This window comes from Equus asinus, chromosome 10 (genome assembly GCF_041296235.1).
Source record: "Equus asinus isolate D_3611 breed Donkey chromosome 10, EquAss-T2T_v2, whole genome shotgun sequence".
Lineage (NCBI taxonomy): Eukaryota > Metazoa > Chordata > Mammalia > Perissodactyla > Equidae > Equus > Equus asinus.
Genome location: NC_091799.1, coordinates 22,269,342 through 22,288,507, shown reverse-complemented (window position 1 = coordinate 22,288,507; position 19,166 = coordinate 22,269,342). Strand labels below are relative to the sequence as shown.

Here is a 19,166-nt window from a genome sequence, read left to right as displayed (position 1 = left end):
AGGTGCTCTGATGGGGGTCCTTTGTTCTGGCCTACTTGTGCCAGGTGAGGAGAAGGGTGCTTTCTTTCATGTGAACAATCCTGCAGGTGCTCCAGCCCTGCACTCACTATCTGTCCTCCTGGGGTGCTCGGCTTGGTGAAGATTCCCCCGTGATTGCTTAGCCTCCTTGGTTTGGAGCTTTCCTATGGGCTGGGAGGCAACTCTGATGGGAAGGCATTCCTGCGGAGGACTGCCCCCTCTCCTCTCAGTGCTGCACACAGTCCTGCACCCTAGGTCACTGCCATTTGGGGAGGGAGAGGAGATTACCTCTTTCCACTGCCTCCCAGGCAGTCCAGCCCCTCCCCCTTCAGATGTGTGGTTGTGTGGACCTCTCAGATGTCTATTGTGTTGTGTGAATGTACTCTTTTGGTTATGAGTGTCCTTTTCATTGTATCTTATGATGGAGGGTCTAAGGTAAGAGCTCACTCCACCATGATGCTGATATCACTCCTCTATCTTCCACACATGAGTGAAATTATATAGAATTTATCTTTCTCTGTCTGACTTATTTCACTAATCATAATACCTCCTGTTGTCACAAATGGCATGATTTTATCTTTTCTCATGGCCAAGTAGTATTCTATTTTATATCTATACACACCACATCTTCTTTATTCATTCATCCATTGATAGGCACTTAGGTTGCTTCCAAGTCTTGGCAATTGTGAATAATGCTGCAGTGAACATAGGAATGCATGTATCTGTTTGAATTAGTGCTTTCACGTTCTTTGGATAAATACTCAGAAGCAGAATAGCTGGATGATATGATATTTCTATTTTTAATTTTTTGAGGAATCTCCATACTGTTTTCCATAGTGGCCACATGAATTTATATTCCCACCAGCATTGTATAAGGGTTCTTTTTTTAGAAATCCTCTCCAACACATTATTTCTCATCTTTTTAATAACAGCCAGGTGTGCAGTGATATCTCATTGTAGTTTTGATTTGCATTTCCATAATAATTAGTGATGCTGAACATATTTTTGTGTGCCCATTGGCCATCTGTATATCTTCTTTGGAAAAATGTCTGTTCATATCCTCTTCCCATTTTTTTATTGGGTTGTTTGTTTTTGTTTGTTGAGTTGTATGAGTTCTTTATATATTTTGGATATTAACCACTTACCAGATATATGATTTGCAAAAGTTTTCTCCCAGTTTGTAGGTCATCGTTTTGTTTCATTGATGGCTTCCTTTGCCATGCAGAAGCTTTTTAGTTTCACGTAGTCCCATTTGTTTATTTTTCTTTTGTTTCCCTTGCCTTAGGAGACATAGTATTCAAAAAGATACTGCTATGATCAACATCACAAAATGTACTGCCTATTTTTCATCTATGAGTTTTATGGTTTTCTGGTCCTACACTCAAGTCACTAGTCCATTTTGAATTAATTTTTGTGTATGGTGTAAGATAATGATCTACTTTCATTCTTTTGCATGTGGCTGTCCAATTTTCCCAACACCATTTATTGAAGAGACTTTCCTTTCTCCACTGTATGTTCCTGGCTCTCTTGTCAAAAATTTGCTGTCCATAGATGTCTGGGTTTATTTATGGGCTCTTGATTCTGTTCTATTGATTCGTGTGTCTGTTTTTGTGGCAGTACCATGCTGCTTTGATTACCACAGCTTTGCAGTACATTTTGAATTCTGGGAATGTGATACCTCCAGCTTTTTCTTTTTCCTCAAGATTGCTTTGGCTATTTGGGGTCTGTTGTTGTTATATATAAATTTTAGGATTCTTTGTTCTAGTTCTGTGAAAAATGTCTTTGAGATTCTGATTGGGATAGCATTGAATATGTAGATTGAGTTAGGTATCAAGCACATTTTAACTATGCTTACTTTTAGAATCCATGAGCACAGAATATCTTTCCACTTCTTTATGTTTTGTTCAATTTCTTTCAATGATGTCTTACAGATTTTAATATATCATTCACCTCCTTAGTTAAGTTTATTACAAGGTATTTTATTCTTTTTCTTGAGACGTAAATGAGATTGTATTCTTGATTTCTCTTTCTACTAGTTCATTGTTAGTGTAGAGAAATGCAACTGATTTTTGTATATTGATTTTGTTCCTAGCAACTTTACTTTATTTGTTAATTATTTCTAATAGTTTTTTGGTGGATTCTTTAGGATTTTCTGTATATAGAATCATATATTCTGAAAATTGCAACAGTTTTACTTCTTGCTTCCCAATTTGGATCTCTTTTATTTCTTTTTCTTTCCTAATCACTCTGGCTAGGACTTCCAATACTATGTTTAATAAGAGTGAAGACAGTGGGTGTCCATCTCTTGTTCCTGTTCTCAGAAGAATAGCTTTCAGTTTTCCACCATCAAGTATGATGTTGGCTGTGGATTTGTCATATATGGCCATTATTATGTTGAGGTACTTTCCTTCTATTCCCATTTTATTGAGACTTTTTGCCATAAATAGATGTTGAATCATGTAAAATGCTGTCTCTGTGTCTGTTGAGATGATCTTCTGGTTTTTATTCTTCATTTTGATAATGTGGTGTTTAACATTGATTGATTTGCAGATGTTGAACCATCCCTGCATCCCTGGAATAAATTCCACTTGATCACGGTGTATGATCCTTTTAAGGTATTGTCATATTTGATTTGATAATATTTTGTTGGGATGTTTGCATCTATGTTCATCAGCAATATTGGCCTATAATTTTCCCCTTTTGTGTTGTCCTTCTCCAATTCTGGTAACAGGGTAAGAGTGAGCTCATAAAATGACTTTGGAAGGATCCCATTATCTTCAATTTTTTGGAAGAGCTTGAGAAGGATAGGTATTAAGTCCTCTTTGAATGTTTGGTAGAATTCACCACAGAAACCATCTGGTCCCGGACTTTTGTTTTTTGGAAGGTTTTTGAATACTCCTTCAGTCTCTTTACTTAGATTGGTCTCCATTCAGATTCTCTATTTCTTCTTGATTCAGTTTTGGGAGGTTGTATGATTTAAGAATCCATTTATTCTAGCTTATCCAATTTGTTGGCATATAGCTTTCATAATATTCTTCTATTATCCTTTGTATTTCTATAGTATCTGTTTTAATTTCTCTTCTTTCATTTCTGATTTTATTTATTTGAGCCGTCTCTCTTTTTTCTTAGTGTGTCTAGCACAGGGTTTCTCAATTTTGTTTATCTTTTCAAAGAACCAACTCTTAGTTTCATTGACCGCTTCTATTGTTGTTCTAGTCTCTATTTCATTGATGTCTGTTCAGATTTTTATTATTTCCTTCCTTCTGCTCACTTTGGGCTTTGTCTGTTCTTTTTCTAGTTCTTTTAGGAATAGTGTTAGATTGTTTGTTTGGGATTTAAGGTAGGCCTGTATTGCTACAATATTCTCTCTTCATAGTGTTTTTGCTGCATCCCATAAGTTTTAGTATGTTGTGTTCTCATTTTCATTTGTCTCCAGGTATTTTCTTATTTCTCCTTTGATTTATTCATTAATTTAATAGTTGTTCAGTAGCATGTTGTTTACTGTCCACATATTTGTGACTTTTCCACCTTTCTTCTTGTAGTTGATTTCTAGTTTTATACCAATGTGTTTGGGGAAGATGCTTGATATAATTTCAATCTTCTTAAATTTATTGAGGTTTATTTGGTTTCCCAACATATGGTCTATTATTGTGAATGTTCTATGTGCACTTGAGAAGAATGCATATTCTGCTGCTTTGGGATGGAATGTTTTATATATATCTATTAAGTCCGTCTGATCTAGTGTTTCATTTAAGACGAATGTTTTCTTGTTGACTTTCTGTCTGGAGGATCTATCCATTGACGTAAGTGAGGTGATAAAGTCTTCCACTACTGTACTGTTGCTGTCCATTTCTCCCTTTACATCTGTTAATAGTTGCTTTGTATACTTTGGTGCTCCTATATTAGGTGCATATATATTAATAAGTGTTATGTCTTCTTGGTGGAATGTCCCTTTTACCAGTATATAATGCCTATCTTTATCTCTTGTTATCTTTTTCAGCTTGAAGTCTCTTTTGTCTGATGTAGGTATGGCTACACTTGCTTTATTTTAGTTGCTTTAGCTTGAAGCATCATCTTCTATTCCTTCACTCTGAGCCTATGTTTGTCTGTAGAGCTGAGATGGGTCTCCTGGAAGTGGCATATTGTTGAGTCTTGTTTTTTTAATCCAGCCAGCCACTCTGTGTCTTTTGATTGCTGAATTCTATCCATTTATATTTAGACTAGTTATTGATATATGAGGGCTTAGTACTGCTATTTTATCTTATTTTTCTGGTTATTTTATATTTCCATTATTTCTTTTTCCTTGTGTTTCTGTCTGCTATTTCAGTTTGGTGGTTTTATGAGATGTTTTTCTCAGTTTCCTCTTTATTTATAATGTGTGACTCTGCTCTGATTTTTGGTTGTGTGGTTACCATAAGGTTTGTATAAAATATCTCATAGATGAGATAGTCCTTTTTCTGCTGATAGCATCTTATCTCCATCAGCCTATGCAGGTTTCATATTTTTCCTCTTCCCCTTCTATGTTTTTGTTGTCACCAATTATCCCTTTTTCTTTTGTGAGTTTGTTAACAAACTTAAGTGGTAATAGTTATTTTTGACACTTTCTTTCCTTTTAGGCTTTATGTTGTAATTAAGTGTTTGCCATCCTATTCTGATATAGAGTTGCCATTTTCTGATTCTGCCTATTTATCACCTTGCTCAATGGTTTGTGAAACTTTGTCTTTTTGTTTCAGGTAGGAGGACTCCTTTCAACATTTCTTGTAAGGCAGGCCTAGTGGCAATGAACTCCCTCAGCTTTTATTTGTCTAAGAAAGCATATATTTCTCCTTCATATAAGAAGGAAAACTTTGCTTGATAGAGTATTCTTAGGTGATAGTTTTTGTCTTTCAATATTTTGAATATATCATTTCACTCTCTCCGAGCCTGTAGAATTTCTGCTGAGAAATATGCTGATAGCCTGATGAGAGTTCCTTTGTAAGTGATTTTCTTCTCTCTGGCCACCCTTAATTCTTTCTTTGTCATTGACTTTTGACAGCTTTTGTATAATATGTAATATGTCTTGGAGAAGGCCTTTTGTATTGAGACAACTAGAAGTTCTATTATCTTCATGTGCTTGTATATCCAGTTTCTTCCCCAGGTTTGGGAAGTTCTCAGCTATTGCTTGTTTGAATGAGCTCTCTGATCTTTTCTCCTTCTCTTCTTCTGAGACAGCCATTATCCTTATGCTGCTTTCTCTAATTCAGTCACATATTTCTCATAGAATTTCTTCATGTTTCCTAAATCTTATTTCTCTCTCTTCTTTCACCTGAATCATTTCTAGATTTCTATTTTCGAACTCTCTAATTCTCTCTTCCTTATGGCCTACTCTATTTCCAATGCTTTCAACTTTATTTTTCTTCTCACTAATTGTGTTCTCCACCTCCAGAATTTCTGTTTGTTTGTTTGTTTGTTTGTTTTCAGGGTTTAAATCTCTTTGTAAAGTGCGTCTTGTCTCCATCAATTTTGTTCCTGAGCTCACTGGAGTGTCTTTCTGAGGTTTTTTGTAACTCATTGAGTTTCTTCATGACAGCTATTTTGAATTCTGTGTCAGTTAAATTGTAATCTTCTGTGACTTCAAGTTTCATTTCTGTAAATTTGTCACTTTCTCTCTGTCCTACCATATTGCTGTAGTTTTTCCTGGCGCTTGATCCTCTGCTGGTGCGTTTGTGGTAGTAAACACCTATCTTATTTGGGCAAGGCTTTGGTTACTTTGGTTCTGAGCTGCTTCTGGTTGTGTTCAGGGTTCTGCACTTTCACCCTCCACTGCTTCTGCCAGCAACATTGTCAGTGCCCTCCTTGTGCTGCTTGTGACTCTGAGGTTGCTGGTGCATTGATGCTTATTATGTTGCTGCAGTCTCAGATATCACCACCAGAGTCACCAGGCTGTGAGGACTTCTGCTGCCTCCAGGGTTGCCTGGGTCTTGTGTTCCCCTACTTGCTTTCTACAGACTCTCCTCAGCCTCAGGTGCTGCTGTCCTTTGCACTACCTGTGCTGTAGCTTTCAGGTTATCTGTGGGTGTTAGCAGCAGCACTTCCAGGGACACTTGGTTCACAGATATCACTGTTGTTGTCAGGGTTTTGGGGTCTTGTACATAGCCCCCAATCCTGGTAAGGCCAATGTCTGGGGTGCTACCACTAAGGGTTGGGTCATGGGTTCTCCAGCGGCTCCTGAAGTCTCAGGTTGCAGGTGCCCCCTGCCATTGCTGGAGGAGTGGCAGAGGCAAACTCACAAGTGTTGTTCTTGCTCCTGCAGCCTTTGGTTATTGGCATCACCTGTGTCCTTTTTGAAACCTTGAGTCAAGGCACCACTGCTCCTGCTGGTGATATCTATATTTTGGATGTGAACCTTGCTACTGGAAAACTGGGGTCAGAGTTGCTGCTGCCTAGGGAGGGGGAGAGGGCTGGTTCACCAGCACCACTGTGTTTCTTGGAGCCTCAGGTCATGTGAGCCACCCACCACCATCACTAGGGGGAGGACAGGGGCAAAGCCATGAAAGTTGTGGCAGCTCCTGCAGCCTCTGCCACCACCACAACTGGAGTACTCCTTGAAAACTCAAGTCAAAGCACAACTGCCATTGCCAGGAACATCTATGTCTGGATTGCCGCTACCAGGAGAGGGTGAGGCAGTTGCTCCCCTATTTACACTGCAAACCAGAGGTGCAGTCCACCCACCTTTAAGTGTACAGATGCTTAGATCTCCCAGGCATTCTGGTGTGCTGTGCAAAGAGTCTTTGTTGGTCATTGGATGTCACGCTGGTTGTAACTTAGAGGGGAGAGAAAAAGGGAACAACTCAATCTGCCATGATGCTAATGCCAGCCTTTGAAATTTACTAGTTTGAAAGGATTTAATTTTTTAACAGCTTTACTGAGATATAATTGCCACATAACATTGTCCAATATTCTTGTAATATTTGAAAGTTTAGGAAAGGACTTCATAGTTTTTAATCAAAAACATTAATATGTTTAAAGAATTATTCTAGGTAACAGTGGCTATTCTGGGTAATATTCATATTTTGAGTGGCATTTCTGAATGAAAAACTTATAATTTAAGTGTTCAGATGATGTTAGACAAACAGAAATGCTCAAATAAACAATAAGCATGTTTTTCTCTGAGGACTTAACGAAGTCTCATTTGAATTCCATAGGTATCAAAGAGCATTGAATAAATCTCTTGCTCTCTTTTGTTCTATCTCCACTACCACCACCACTACCTCTGCACCTATGAATAGGAGAGGACTTCATTCATTGGGACCCTTTGTATGAAATCATCCTGATTCAAGGTGGGACCTGGAAGCCTCTCAACCTAAAACATGATGGGGGAAAAGGCTAAGGATTTAGTCTATAAGCAACGGAAGAAGAGTCTTTGGAAAGAGAACTGAGAACAATTGAGACAAACTAGGCCACATGGAAGGTTCGAAGAACACATGGGAAACCTTTAGTTTCTCATTCAGAAAGCAGCTTGGAATTTCTTAACTTTCCTATTGTTGGATATGACTCCTTGTTTCTCTATACAATCATGCACCACATAAAGATGTTTCAGTCAATGACAGACTATAAATACGAAGGTAGTCCGATAAGATTAGCACAATATAGCCTACATTAAGAGTGCGTAGGTTTCCTAGGGTTCTGTAACACACCCCATGGGTTTCACAGAAACAAGAAATCACTAACGATGCATTTCTCAGTCTGTATCCCCAATGTTACGGAATGCATGACTGCATTTCTTAAAGTAAATAGTGTTTAATCTCCTAAAAAATAACAGTGGACTTTTTTTGTTGTAATTGAAAGTTAGTGAAGATATTGTCTTAATCTAATTCTCCTTCATATCTCTCCCTCTGCTTCTCCAAATCCTGTCTAGGAAGTCAGAGTCATGGAGACAAAGAACGACAGCAGCAGCACATCAGGCTTTATGCTCCTGGGCATCTCTTCCAACCCTCACCTACAGAAGCCCCTCTTTGCCATCTTCCTCATCATCTACCTGGTCACCCTGGTGGGGAATGTACTCATCATCCTGGCCATCCACTCTGACTCCCGGCTCCATACTCCTATGTACTTCTTTCTCAGCAACCTGTCCTTCATGGATATCTGCTTCACAACAGACATTGTGCCCAAGATGCTGGTCAATTTCCTATTGGAGACAAAGTCTATCTCCTACGTTGGCTGCCTCATTCAGATGTACTTCTTCATAGCCTTTGGGAACACTGACAGCTATCTGCTGGCCTCTATGGCCATAGATCGGCTGGTAGCCATCTGCAACCCCTTGCATTATGGTGTGGTTATGAACCCACGACGTTGCCTCCTCATGCTGCTGGTCTCTTGCACCATCTCCCACCTGCACTCCATGCTTCATGTGCTGCTCATTTCCCACATGTCTTTCTGTGCCTCCCATGTCATTAAGCACTTTTTTTGTGACACTCAGCCTGTGGTAAAGCTATCCTGCTCTGACACTTCCTCCACCCAGATTGTTGTCATGACCGAGTCTCTGGCTGTCATTGCAACCCCCTTCCTGTGCATCCTCTTCTCCTACCTGAGAATCATCATTACTGTGCTCAGAATCCCCTCTGCAGCTGCAAAGTGGAAGGCCTTCTCTACCTGTGGCTCCCACCTCACCGTAGTGGTCTTGTTCTATGGGAGTATCATCTATGTCTACTTTAGACCCCTGTCCCTGTACTCAGTGATGAAAGACAGGGTAGCCACACTCATGTACACAGTAGTGACACCTATGCTGAACCCTTTCATCTACAGCCTGAGGAACCAAGATATGAAGATGGGTATGAGAAAATTAAGGTTCAGAATTCACTCATAGAAGGAATAACAACATAGAATTTCATAACTGAGAGATGATTTGAAAGATGATTAGGTAACCTTCCTTCCTACCCATTTTTCACATGGTACCCTAAGAGGTTGTAAGAGGTGGTGTTGAATTAAAAAAAAAAAAAAAAAAGAGCATTGACCTTGAAGTTGGAACACTTAGTTTCTATCAATGACTTTAACCAAAAAATGCTCAATTCCAGGCCAGGTACTACTAGGAATCCAGATTTCAGGAAAATAGTTTCTGCTACCCATATAGTGGAATAAAGATATTTCCATATGACTCTTCTATAAGCTTGACATAGGCAAGTACTCAACAAATTATAAAGTCCTATTAGATTTTAGAATAAGACATTACATAGATTTCAAGGGAATTGGGAAAAACTCTTTGAGGAATGACCAAAATTATCATTAAGGATGGACTGATTTTTACACATAAATATTCATTAGAGGACAAAATGGGCAGAGCATTTCAAATAGTGAACACCATCTAAACAAGTAGAGACAATAAACAATGGAATTTGTTTGAGGAAAAGTGAAAAGTCTTCTGAGGCTTGTTCAATTTGAGAGCAGGGAGAATAGGCTTGAAAGATAGAAGACCCATGAAACAGATTTACACCCTTACCAAGACCAAAGTGTCATCTCAATGTGAATTCTCAGTACTCAACTTTTCTCCCTTCCCTCTTAATTCTTACTTTCTCCACACAACTACAATCCTCATGGAAACATCCTTTGTGACCTAGAAAAAAATAATGTATATCAGCCAGGACAAGCTATGTTATACTGTGGAACAAACAACATCAAAATCTTTAAACCATAAAACCAAAGGTTTATTCCATATTCACACTGCATGTCCACCATAGAAAAGCATAAGGGTGCTGCTCTTTTTAAACACTCAGGGACCAACGTTGATGGAGCAGTCACCATTGTAAACATTAGTCATCACTCTTCCAGAAGCTAAGAAAGATTCTTGAGAATTTTGCACTGGCAATTTGCTACTCTGCTCCAGAAGTACCTCACACCACTTCAGACCACAACTCATTGTCCACAATTAATCTCATGACCCCACAAAACACAAGACAGACAGGGGCACAATCCAATAACCTATCTGTAAAATGGAGAACCAGAACTATTTGGTGAACTTCATTAATGACTACTACCCACTGTAATGACACATAAATACATTAGTGTGGATTTGTGGCTGAATTAGTCTTATTCTGATTGTGTCATTGTCAAAAACAATAGTAATGTATGGTATATACTCTCTCTGCAATACTTTTACCTCAATAATTTCAACTAGTTAACCACCAGGTTTTATAAATCGGAAGCTTTTTGATGGCAGGACCTGAAGTTGACTACAAGTCTCTTGGCCTTAATGATATAACAAGAGATGTATAGCAGCCTAGCAAAAGATAGGACCCCCATGGGCCCAACATCAAGGTCCCTGACATTGCTGTCACTATGTTCTCTTCCAAATATAAGGAAGTAATCACTTATCTAGGAAACAAACTCCGTTTGAAGTTGCTTTCATGCTTGTACCAGCACACCTGGCTTTCACCACTATCACCACTATCACTCAGCCTACGGATGCGGGCCTAGAAGATCTGGGCGCTTTCTATTTCCTCTACTGCTGTGCCATAGTTTTCTCATGCTTAACCAAATGCAAAATACTACTTTATAATGTGATGAATGCCTGGCATATACAGAATGAATAAATTCTTTAATGACACCTTCCAATAACTTATAAAATTAATTAAGTCCTTTGATCCCAGGAAACCTAATGTATTTTTTCAGTTCTAAACTCGCTCTGCCATCAGCCTCAAACTGCTTTTTCTCAATAACACATAGTCACTAAGAAATCAAAAACTTTATGTATAAGCCTAGAAATATAATAAAAGTTCAAACTAAAGGGAACTCTAGTTAATAAAGTACCATGAGATAGCATGTTGGGATGAAAGAGTTACCGATCTGGCCCTCAGGCTAGCCCTAACCTCCTCAGTCAGAGCTAGAGTGTTGTTTCTGTCAGAATATGAGGCTATCTGGCCACCCTTGAGAAGATGTGAACTGATGTAAGCAGGTAGTATCCAGAGACTTTGCTAAGTTCTGCTTTCTAAACAAGGGAGCCTAGACGTTAACTTGGGAAATTGCTAATAAGCATTGATGAGATAAAATAAATCCCTTCAGAAAGTAGATATAATCAGAGGAAAGGTCTAGGCAGACCTTCAGCACTTTGCCAGCTTGACTGGAATGCTCTCTGTGGTCCTCGGGAGTAGACGAGGAGACTCCTTGACAGCCTCTTCTCCCACCATATAGATACCTGGGAGGCCAGTTGAACACAATAGTGGAATAACGCTATAGGCATGTCCTTTCATGACAAATTGTGAAGGGAAATGTCCTTCCATTACATATACTAAATGTAGGAGATTTTACTCAATACTATACTAAGAAATATTTAGTTCCATGAACGTATTTCTCCTATTTATCAGAATGACTGACATAAACAAGGAAGGATGTGAAACAGGAAAGCTGAGGAGGGCCTAGGGAAGAGTGCTGAGTATTGCTAACATTGAAGCATCTGACGGAGAAGGCATTGGCAAACGGGCTGGAAAGAGTAGTCATATAAGCCAAGAATAGAAGAAGATTCAAGAGGCAGACACCAGGCATGAGGACGTGGATGTGTTTTCTCCCGCAGCAGAAAAATCTCCTTTCAGCCAAGCAAACTCCAAGAGATGCCCCATCAGGACAACCTCACATGGAAGAAGCTGATTAGATAATAAGGATGCAGCCCAGTGTAGGACTAACAGCTACAAACACTACTGAGCATGACCAGAGCCAATGCATCCCTGGACAGAAGTGCTCTGAGAGTAGTTTTCTCTGGACGTATCAGGAATTCCTAATGCATATCATAGAGGAATTCTTAGCAGTGTACCCAGAAACTCAGTTCATCCCAGCCAGGGCCCTACTGATCTGTGTCATATGTACCCCGGGCTTGCTGCACAACAATAGGAATAACCAGGGCTCCATGGAGTGAAGAAGTTCAAAAGATGAAGGTGAAGTCACTCGGGACCCTTGGGCATAAATACACATAGGACCTGGTATCAAGCCTCTTTTACCGAGGTCAACCTTCAGATTCCCACCAGAATGAGTTGCGGTTATTAGATTGCCCTCATGGAATCCATCTAGCTCCTGACCCCATTCTAACTCACCACACCTGCCCCTTGTTGGAGATAGTATAGTTGTTGTTGTAACTCAGAGGTAACCTGGGAGTCAGGAGCCAGATAAGGGACCATAAGACAGGGATCCCATTCCAGCCACACCCTGATCGTGACCTTGGGAAGTCAGAGGACCACTTGGCTTCACTTGTGACATGGGAGAAAGGACCCATACATGAAGCCACTGTAGGGTTTGGATCGCAAGATAAAGGCAGTGCTTGTAAACTGAAGCAGCATACAGAATACAGAAGGCAGAATAAATTTTTTGCATTCTCTACGTAACAACAAAATCATCTCTAGCTACGTACATAAAAAAGATAGCTTTCAGTAGGTTAATGGTTAAATAAATTGTGGTGCATCCAGACAATGGAATATTATACAGTGCTAAAAAGAAATGAGCTTTAAGCCGTGAAAACACATAGAGGAAATTTACATGCATATTACTAAATGAAAGAATCCCTCAAAAGGCTACTGCTATATGATTACAACTAGAAGATATTCTAGAAAAGGCAAAACTATGGAGACAGTAAAATGATCAGTGATTGCCAGGGGTTAGGGGGAATGGAGGAATGAATACACAGCCACAGAGGATTTTAGGGCAGTGAAATTATTCTCCATGATACTATAGGGGAGTCATCATATATTTGTCAATATCCATAGAAGGAACAACACCAGCAGTGAACCCTAACATAAACAATGGAGTTTGGGTGATGACGCATCCATGTAGGTTCATCAATCATAACAAATATACCACTCTGGTGGGGGATGTTGATAACGGGAGAGGCTATGTGTGTACAGGGGTAAGGGGTCTATGGTAATTCTATGTACCTTTTGATCAATTTTGCTGTGAACCTATAACTGCTCTAAAAAATAGGTCTATTTAAACAGAAAAAAATATTTTTGTAAAATTGTAATTGCTATGCCATTTATAGATAAGAGTAATGTAGGTTAGTGAAGCTAAATATCTTGCCCAAATATTCACTCATTTAGTAATTAGTGGAACAGGGATTCAAAACCAAGTAGTCTATCTTAAGAAATAAAAGCAATATAATGTTTAAGAAAGGCAAACCAAAAATATGAGACTCAGAAAAGTTAAGTATTGCAAAAGCTCACACAGCTTGTAAGAGGCAGAGCCAGCATCTGAATCTGTTCAGTCTGGCTCCAGAGCCTCTATCTTAATCCCTTCCCCATGATTCTACTCTTGCACCTAGATACAGTCATACATGCAGACATAGAACTTCAAAGACATCAGAGGCCATCACCTCTCCTTCCACGTAAGCACACACATACATGCACATGAGCACATGCATGTGCAGAGAACACACATACGTGCAAGAACACACACAAGTACACAGTCCACATTCACATTCATGAACACAACTCTACCCCATCTGCTGCATGGCCCTAATTTCCTTATCAGGCATAAGAGGCTACACATCTGGAGCTCAGGTTCCCCGGAGGCTCCTGAACACGGAGCTCAGAGGCATCAGTAATGTTCTCTCCTGGGAAGGCCACAGGGCCAATCCCCCAGGGCTCTGGCTTGTGGGGAAGACAGGCCCTTGGGTCTCCCTTTCCATCATCTACTCCCACTGTAGGTAGACATAAGGAACAGCACATTTATGAAGCTGGATCTGCACTTCAAGGGGCCTCCTTGCTCGGAGATTCAGAGCTGATTATAATCCCCTGGCAGGCTCCCATACCTGTTCAGGACCCTGAATCTGCTATCAAGTCCACAGGTAAGCAGACTGAGGAGTATTTTGGAAGAGACTGTGGGGTCAACAGCTTCATGTGATCTTCCTCCCTTTTCCTGGCCCTATGGGTCCTTATGGATAGTATGACCCTATTCCTGAACATAATGTGTGTATGGATCCATGCAGAGAAAAATAACTTTAAAATATGCACACAACTCTAGTTCTCTGGGAAATGGAAATATAAAGAACTTTCACCTTTTTCATTAGAAAATTAATACAAAGAAACTTGTGTTCCTTAATCTGAAAAGCAAACAATGTAATATAAAGGTAAATACGGAAGGAACTCCTCATTCTGTCCCTCCAGTCTCCCTTCAGAAGGCAATTACACACACACACAAACACACACACCAAACAAATACATATGTAAAGGCCCTATTTCCTCTACAAAAATTGGATTATTCTATATGCATTGTTCTGAAACCTGCTTTTGTCAATTAGCAAAATATCATAGACAGTAGTGTCACAGTGATAACATAGCTTAGCAGTGAAGAGCTTCCGCTCTGCCGTCAGATGCCTGAATTCAAATCCCAACTCGAGCACTTACTAACTGTGGGACCTGCCAAATTACTTAACTTTGCTTAACTCTATTTTTTTAATCTTTAGGGATAATACTAGTGCCTATCTCTTTGATTTGGAGAAAATAAAGTGATAAAAGACATTCAAAGCACTTAGTTTTGTGTGTGACATATTGAGCGCTAGTAAATGTTCGCTAACATTAGCAATCTTATTTCTTTAGAGACTGCATGATACTGAGTCATGAGAATGCACTGTAAATTGTTTTAATAAGTCACCTATTTGTGGATATTTAGATTGTTTCCTTTGTGGGTTGTTTTGTTTGTGGTGTTTTGTTTGGTATTATAAGCAATGCTACAATAAATGTGTGTACATATCTTTCACTATACATTTATGATTCCTTTTTTTTCTTTTTTTGCTGAGGAAGATTTTCCCTGTAACATCTGTTGCCAATCTTCCTCTTTTTGTATGTAAGCTGCTGCCACAGCATGGCCACTGACGGATGAGTGGTTTAGGTCCACACCCAGGAATCAAACCTGCGCTGCCTAAGCAGAGCACACCAAAGTTAACCACTACACCACCAGGGCTGGTCGCATTTATGACTACTTTTAAAGGATAGATTTCTCTAAATGGAATTATTGCATAAAGAGATGTAGCTTTTCGATTTTGATAGAGACTAGCAAAAGGCCTACACTGACAACCTTCTCACTACTAGCTTATGTGAGTGTCTTTTTCCTTTTGGATATTTCAAAATCATTTTCTTGACAATCTCATGGGTGAAAATTGTATTTTAGTCTAATTTATATTTTCTGACTACCAAAGAGGTTGGACACCTTCCCATAAGTTTTCTTTGGTAAATGTGTCTCAGATATTTTCTTTGTCAATAGTTTATATATTAGCATTGCTTATGATATCTTTTAATAAAATTTTCAAATCGTGCAGTATAGAATTAGTTATTCTTGCCTCTACACTTTATTTCTTTCTTAAAATGACTTCTCCCTCTTCAGACCATAAAAATATACTCCTTTATTTTTGGCTAATACTTATAAAATGGTTTGGACTTTTTACTTTTAGATTGTTCACTCAAATGGGTTTTATTTCTATGTGTGGGTTGGACAGGAATCTAGCCTTATTTTTTCCAAATTTTCAGCAAATTGCTATAAACATCACTTAATTATAGTCCATCATTTCTCCATTGCTATAAAATAAATCCATACTATATTAAAGTTCCACATTAATTAAGATCTATATACATGTAGAAGTACAAGAATACAGAATTCTTTATGTTGGTCAATTCATGTTTTTTTCTCTGTGTGTACCATTACCTTGCTGTTTCTCATTATTATATGTTCTGATTGTAGATTATAAAAGTTCTCTGTCATTATTCTAATTTCTACACAATTATCCTGTTTTCCCTTAGCCCTCTGCACCTCTAGATGACTATTAGAATGACCTTCTCAAGTCCCATTAAAAATTGCCTTGCGGGTATTCTGTTAAGTGAAATAAGCCAGATAGAGAAAAACAAACTCCATATGACTCCACTCATAGGTGCAAGATAAACAAACACATGGACAAAGAAAGCAGATTAGTGGTTACCGGGGGAAGAAGGGTGGAGGGTGGGCACAAAGGGTGAAGGAGCACACCAATAAGAGGACTTACAAATAATAACGTACAAGTGAAATTTCACAATGCTATAAACTATCATAACTTCAGTTTAAAAGACAAAAACAAACACAAAAATTCCCTGGGGTGTTATTATAGGTGCATTGAATTTTATTAATTTGAGAGGAATTGACTTTTTCCAGCATTATTGAGATACAATAGACATAAACATTGTCCAATATTCCTGTAATGTTTGAATGTTTAGAATGAGGACTTCACAGTTTTTTAATCAAAAAAATGATACATTTAAAGAATCTCAGTAACATAGGCTATTCCTGGCAATATTCATATTTTGAGTGGCATCTCTGAACAAAAACATATAATTTAAGTCTCAGATCATGTTAGCCAAACAGAAATGTTCAAATAAATACTAAGCACATTTTGCTCTGAAGACTTACCTAAGTCTCATCTGAATTCTATGGGTACCAAAGAGCTGTGGTCAAATCTGTTGCTCTCTTTTGTTCTAGCCCTGCTACCACTACCACCACCTCTACAACTACGAGTCAGAGAGCACCCCATTCACTGGGACTCCTTGTATGAAAGCATCCTGATTCAAGGTGGGATCCAGCAGCCTCTTCCCCTGGAAGAAGAAAACAAAAGGAGGCTGAGGACTTAGTCAAGAAACAACTGAAGAATTATCTTTAGAAAGAGAATTGAGAAGAATTCAGACAAATTAGGCTACAAAGAAGTTCCTAATATGGGGGAAATCTCTAGTTTCTCATTTAGGAATCAGGTTGGAACTTTTTAACTTTCCCCTTATTGGATAGTACTCCCTGTTTCTCTGTACAGGCATGCACCACATGACAACATTTCAGCCAACAACAGCTCACATATACAAAGGTGGTCACATAAGATTAGTATCATATAGTCTATATGTGTAGTATGCTATACCATTTAGGTTGGGTAAGTACACTTTTTGTTGTTCTCACAATGACAAAATCGCCCAACGAAGCGTTTCACAGAAATTATCCCCATAATTAAGCAACGCATAACAGTATATCTTGAAGTAACTATTCCTCAATCTAAAACATAGCAGTTTTTTCAATGTTTTATTTTTTCTGGGAAAGATTCACCCTAGGCTAACATCTCTTGCCAATCTTCCTCTATTTTATTTTTCTTCCCAAAGCCCCAGTACACAGTTGTACATTCTAGGTGTAAGTCCTTCTAGTTCTTCTATGTGAGCCACCACCGCCGTATGACTACTGGCAGACCAGTGATGTGGTTCCATGCCCAGGAACCAAACCCAGGCCGCTGAAGCAGAGCACACCAAACTTTCACCACTAGGCCATCAAGGCTGGGTTAAGTTAATGAAAGTGCACACTATGATAATCACACAAAGAAGAAATCACCCAGAGACATATTCCTCAGACTGTATCCCCATTGTTATGGTATGCATGACTGTATTTCTTAAATTAAATATTCTTTAATCTCCTAAAAAATAGCAGTGCGCTTTTTTTATAGGCTGGAGGTTAGAGAAGAAGCTGTCATGATGAAATTACCTTCATATCTCTCCTACCGTTTCTCCATCCTACATCCAGGGAGTCAGACATGGAGATCAAGAACGACAGCAGCAGCACTTCAGGCTTTACCCTCCTGGGCATCTCTTCCAACCCTCAGCTACAGAAGCCACTCTTTGCCATCTTCCTCATCATGTACCTGGTCACCATGGTAGGGAATGTACTCATCATCCTAGCCATCCACTCGGACTCCCGGCTCCATACACCTATGTACTTTTTTCTCAGCAACCTGTCCTTCATGGATATCTGCTTCACAACAGACATTGTGCCCAAGATGCTGGTCAATTTCCTGTCAGACACAAAGTCTATCTCCTATGTGGGCTGCCTCATTCAGATGTACTTCTTCCTGGCCTTTGGGAACACTGACAGCTACTTACTGGCCTCGATGGCCATAGACCGGCTGGTAGCCATCTGCAACCCCCTACGTTATGATGTAGTGATGAATCCACGGCGTTGCCTCCTCATGTTGCTGGGTTCTTGCACCATCTCCCATGTGCACTCCATCTTTTATGTGCTACTCATGTCCCAGCTGTCTTTCTGTGCCTCCCATGTCATTAAGCACTTTTTTTGTGATACCCAGCCTGTGTTAAAGCTATCCTGCTCTGATACTTCCTCCAACCAGATGGTGGTCATGACCGAGACCCTGGCTGTCATTGCAACCCCCTTCCTGTGCATCCTGTTCTCCTACCTGAGAATCATCATTACTGTGCTCAGAATCCCCTCTGCAGCTGGGAAGTGGAAAGCTTTCTCTACCTGTGGCTCCCACCTCACCGTAGTGGTCTTGTTCTATGGGAGTATCATCTATGTCTATTTTAGACCCCTGTCCATGTACTCAGTGGTTAAGGACAGAGTAGCCACACTCATGTACACAGTGGTGACACCTATGCTGAACCCTTTCATCTACAGCCTGAGGAACCAAGATATGAAGATGGGTATGAGAAAATTAAGGTTTAGAATTCACTCGTAGCAGGAATAACAACATAGAATGTCATAATTGAGAGATGACTTAAAGGATGATTAGGTACCCTTCCTTCCTACCCATTTTTCACATGGCACCCAAAGAGGTCATGAAAGGTACTGTTGAATAACAGAAAAAGCATTGACCCAGAAGCTAGAATACTTAGTTTCTATCAATGACTGACCAAATATATGTTCAATTCCAGGCCAGGTATTGCTAGGAATCCAGATTTCAGGAAAACAATTCCTGCCAGACAAAAAGTAGAATAAAACTATTTCTAAATAACTCTTCTATAAGCTTGACATCAGCTAGTACTTGAAGAATTACAAAGTCCTATGAGTTCTTAGAATAAGACATTACATGGACTTTATAGGGGATCAGATAAAATTATTTGAGGAATTCACCTAACATTTTCCTTAAACATGGAGTGCTTTTGACAGACTAAAGTTCAATAGACAAGGAAATGGGCAGAGCATTTCAAAAGGTGGAAGCCACCCAATCAGTAGAGGAGGCAATAAACATCAGAATGTCTTGGAGGAACAGTGAAAACCCCTGTGAGGCTTGTTCAATTTGAAAGCAGGGAGAATAAGGCTGGAAAGACAGAATAATCGACAAAACAGACTCACACACCCAGCAACACCTAAGTCATCACGATGTGAATTCTCAATACTTGACTCTTTTTCCC

At 39.3% G+C, this 19,166-nt stretch overlaps 2 protein-coding genes across 2 annotated transcripts; both read left to right on the top strand.

The window, feature by feature from the left end:
• Positions 1–7,844: 7,844 nt before the first annotated feature.
• Positions 7,845–8,863, top strand: LOC106830845 (olfactory receptor 1L4-like). The gene has a single exon (XM_014840693.3). It carries the CDS (start codon positions 7,928–7,930, stop codon positions 8,861–8,863), a length of 936 nt encoding a protein of 311 aa, XP_014696179.2. The 5' UTR covers positions 7,845–7,927.
• An 8,593-nt stretch (positions 8,864–17,456) lies between these two features.
• Positions 17,457–18,490, top strand: LOC106830847 (olfactory receptor 1L4-like). Its single transcript, XM_014840694.2, has one exon. The coding sequence runs from the start codon at positions 17,555–17,557 to the stop codon at positions 18,488–18,490; it is 936 nt and encodes a 311-aa protein (XP_014696180.1). The 5' UTR covers positions 17,457–17,554.
• Positions 18,491–19,166: the final 676 nt, after the last annotated feature.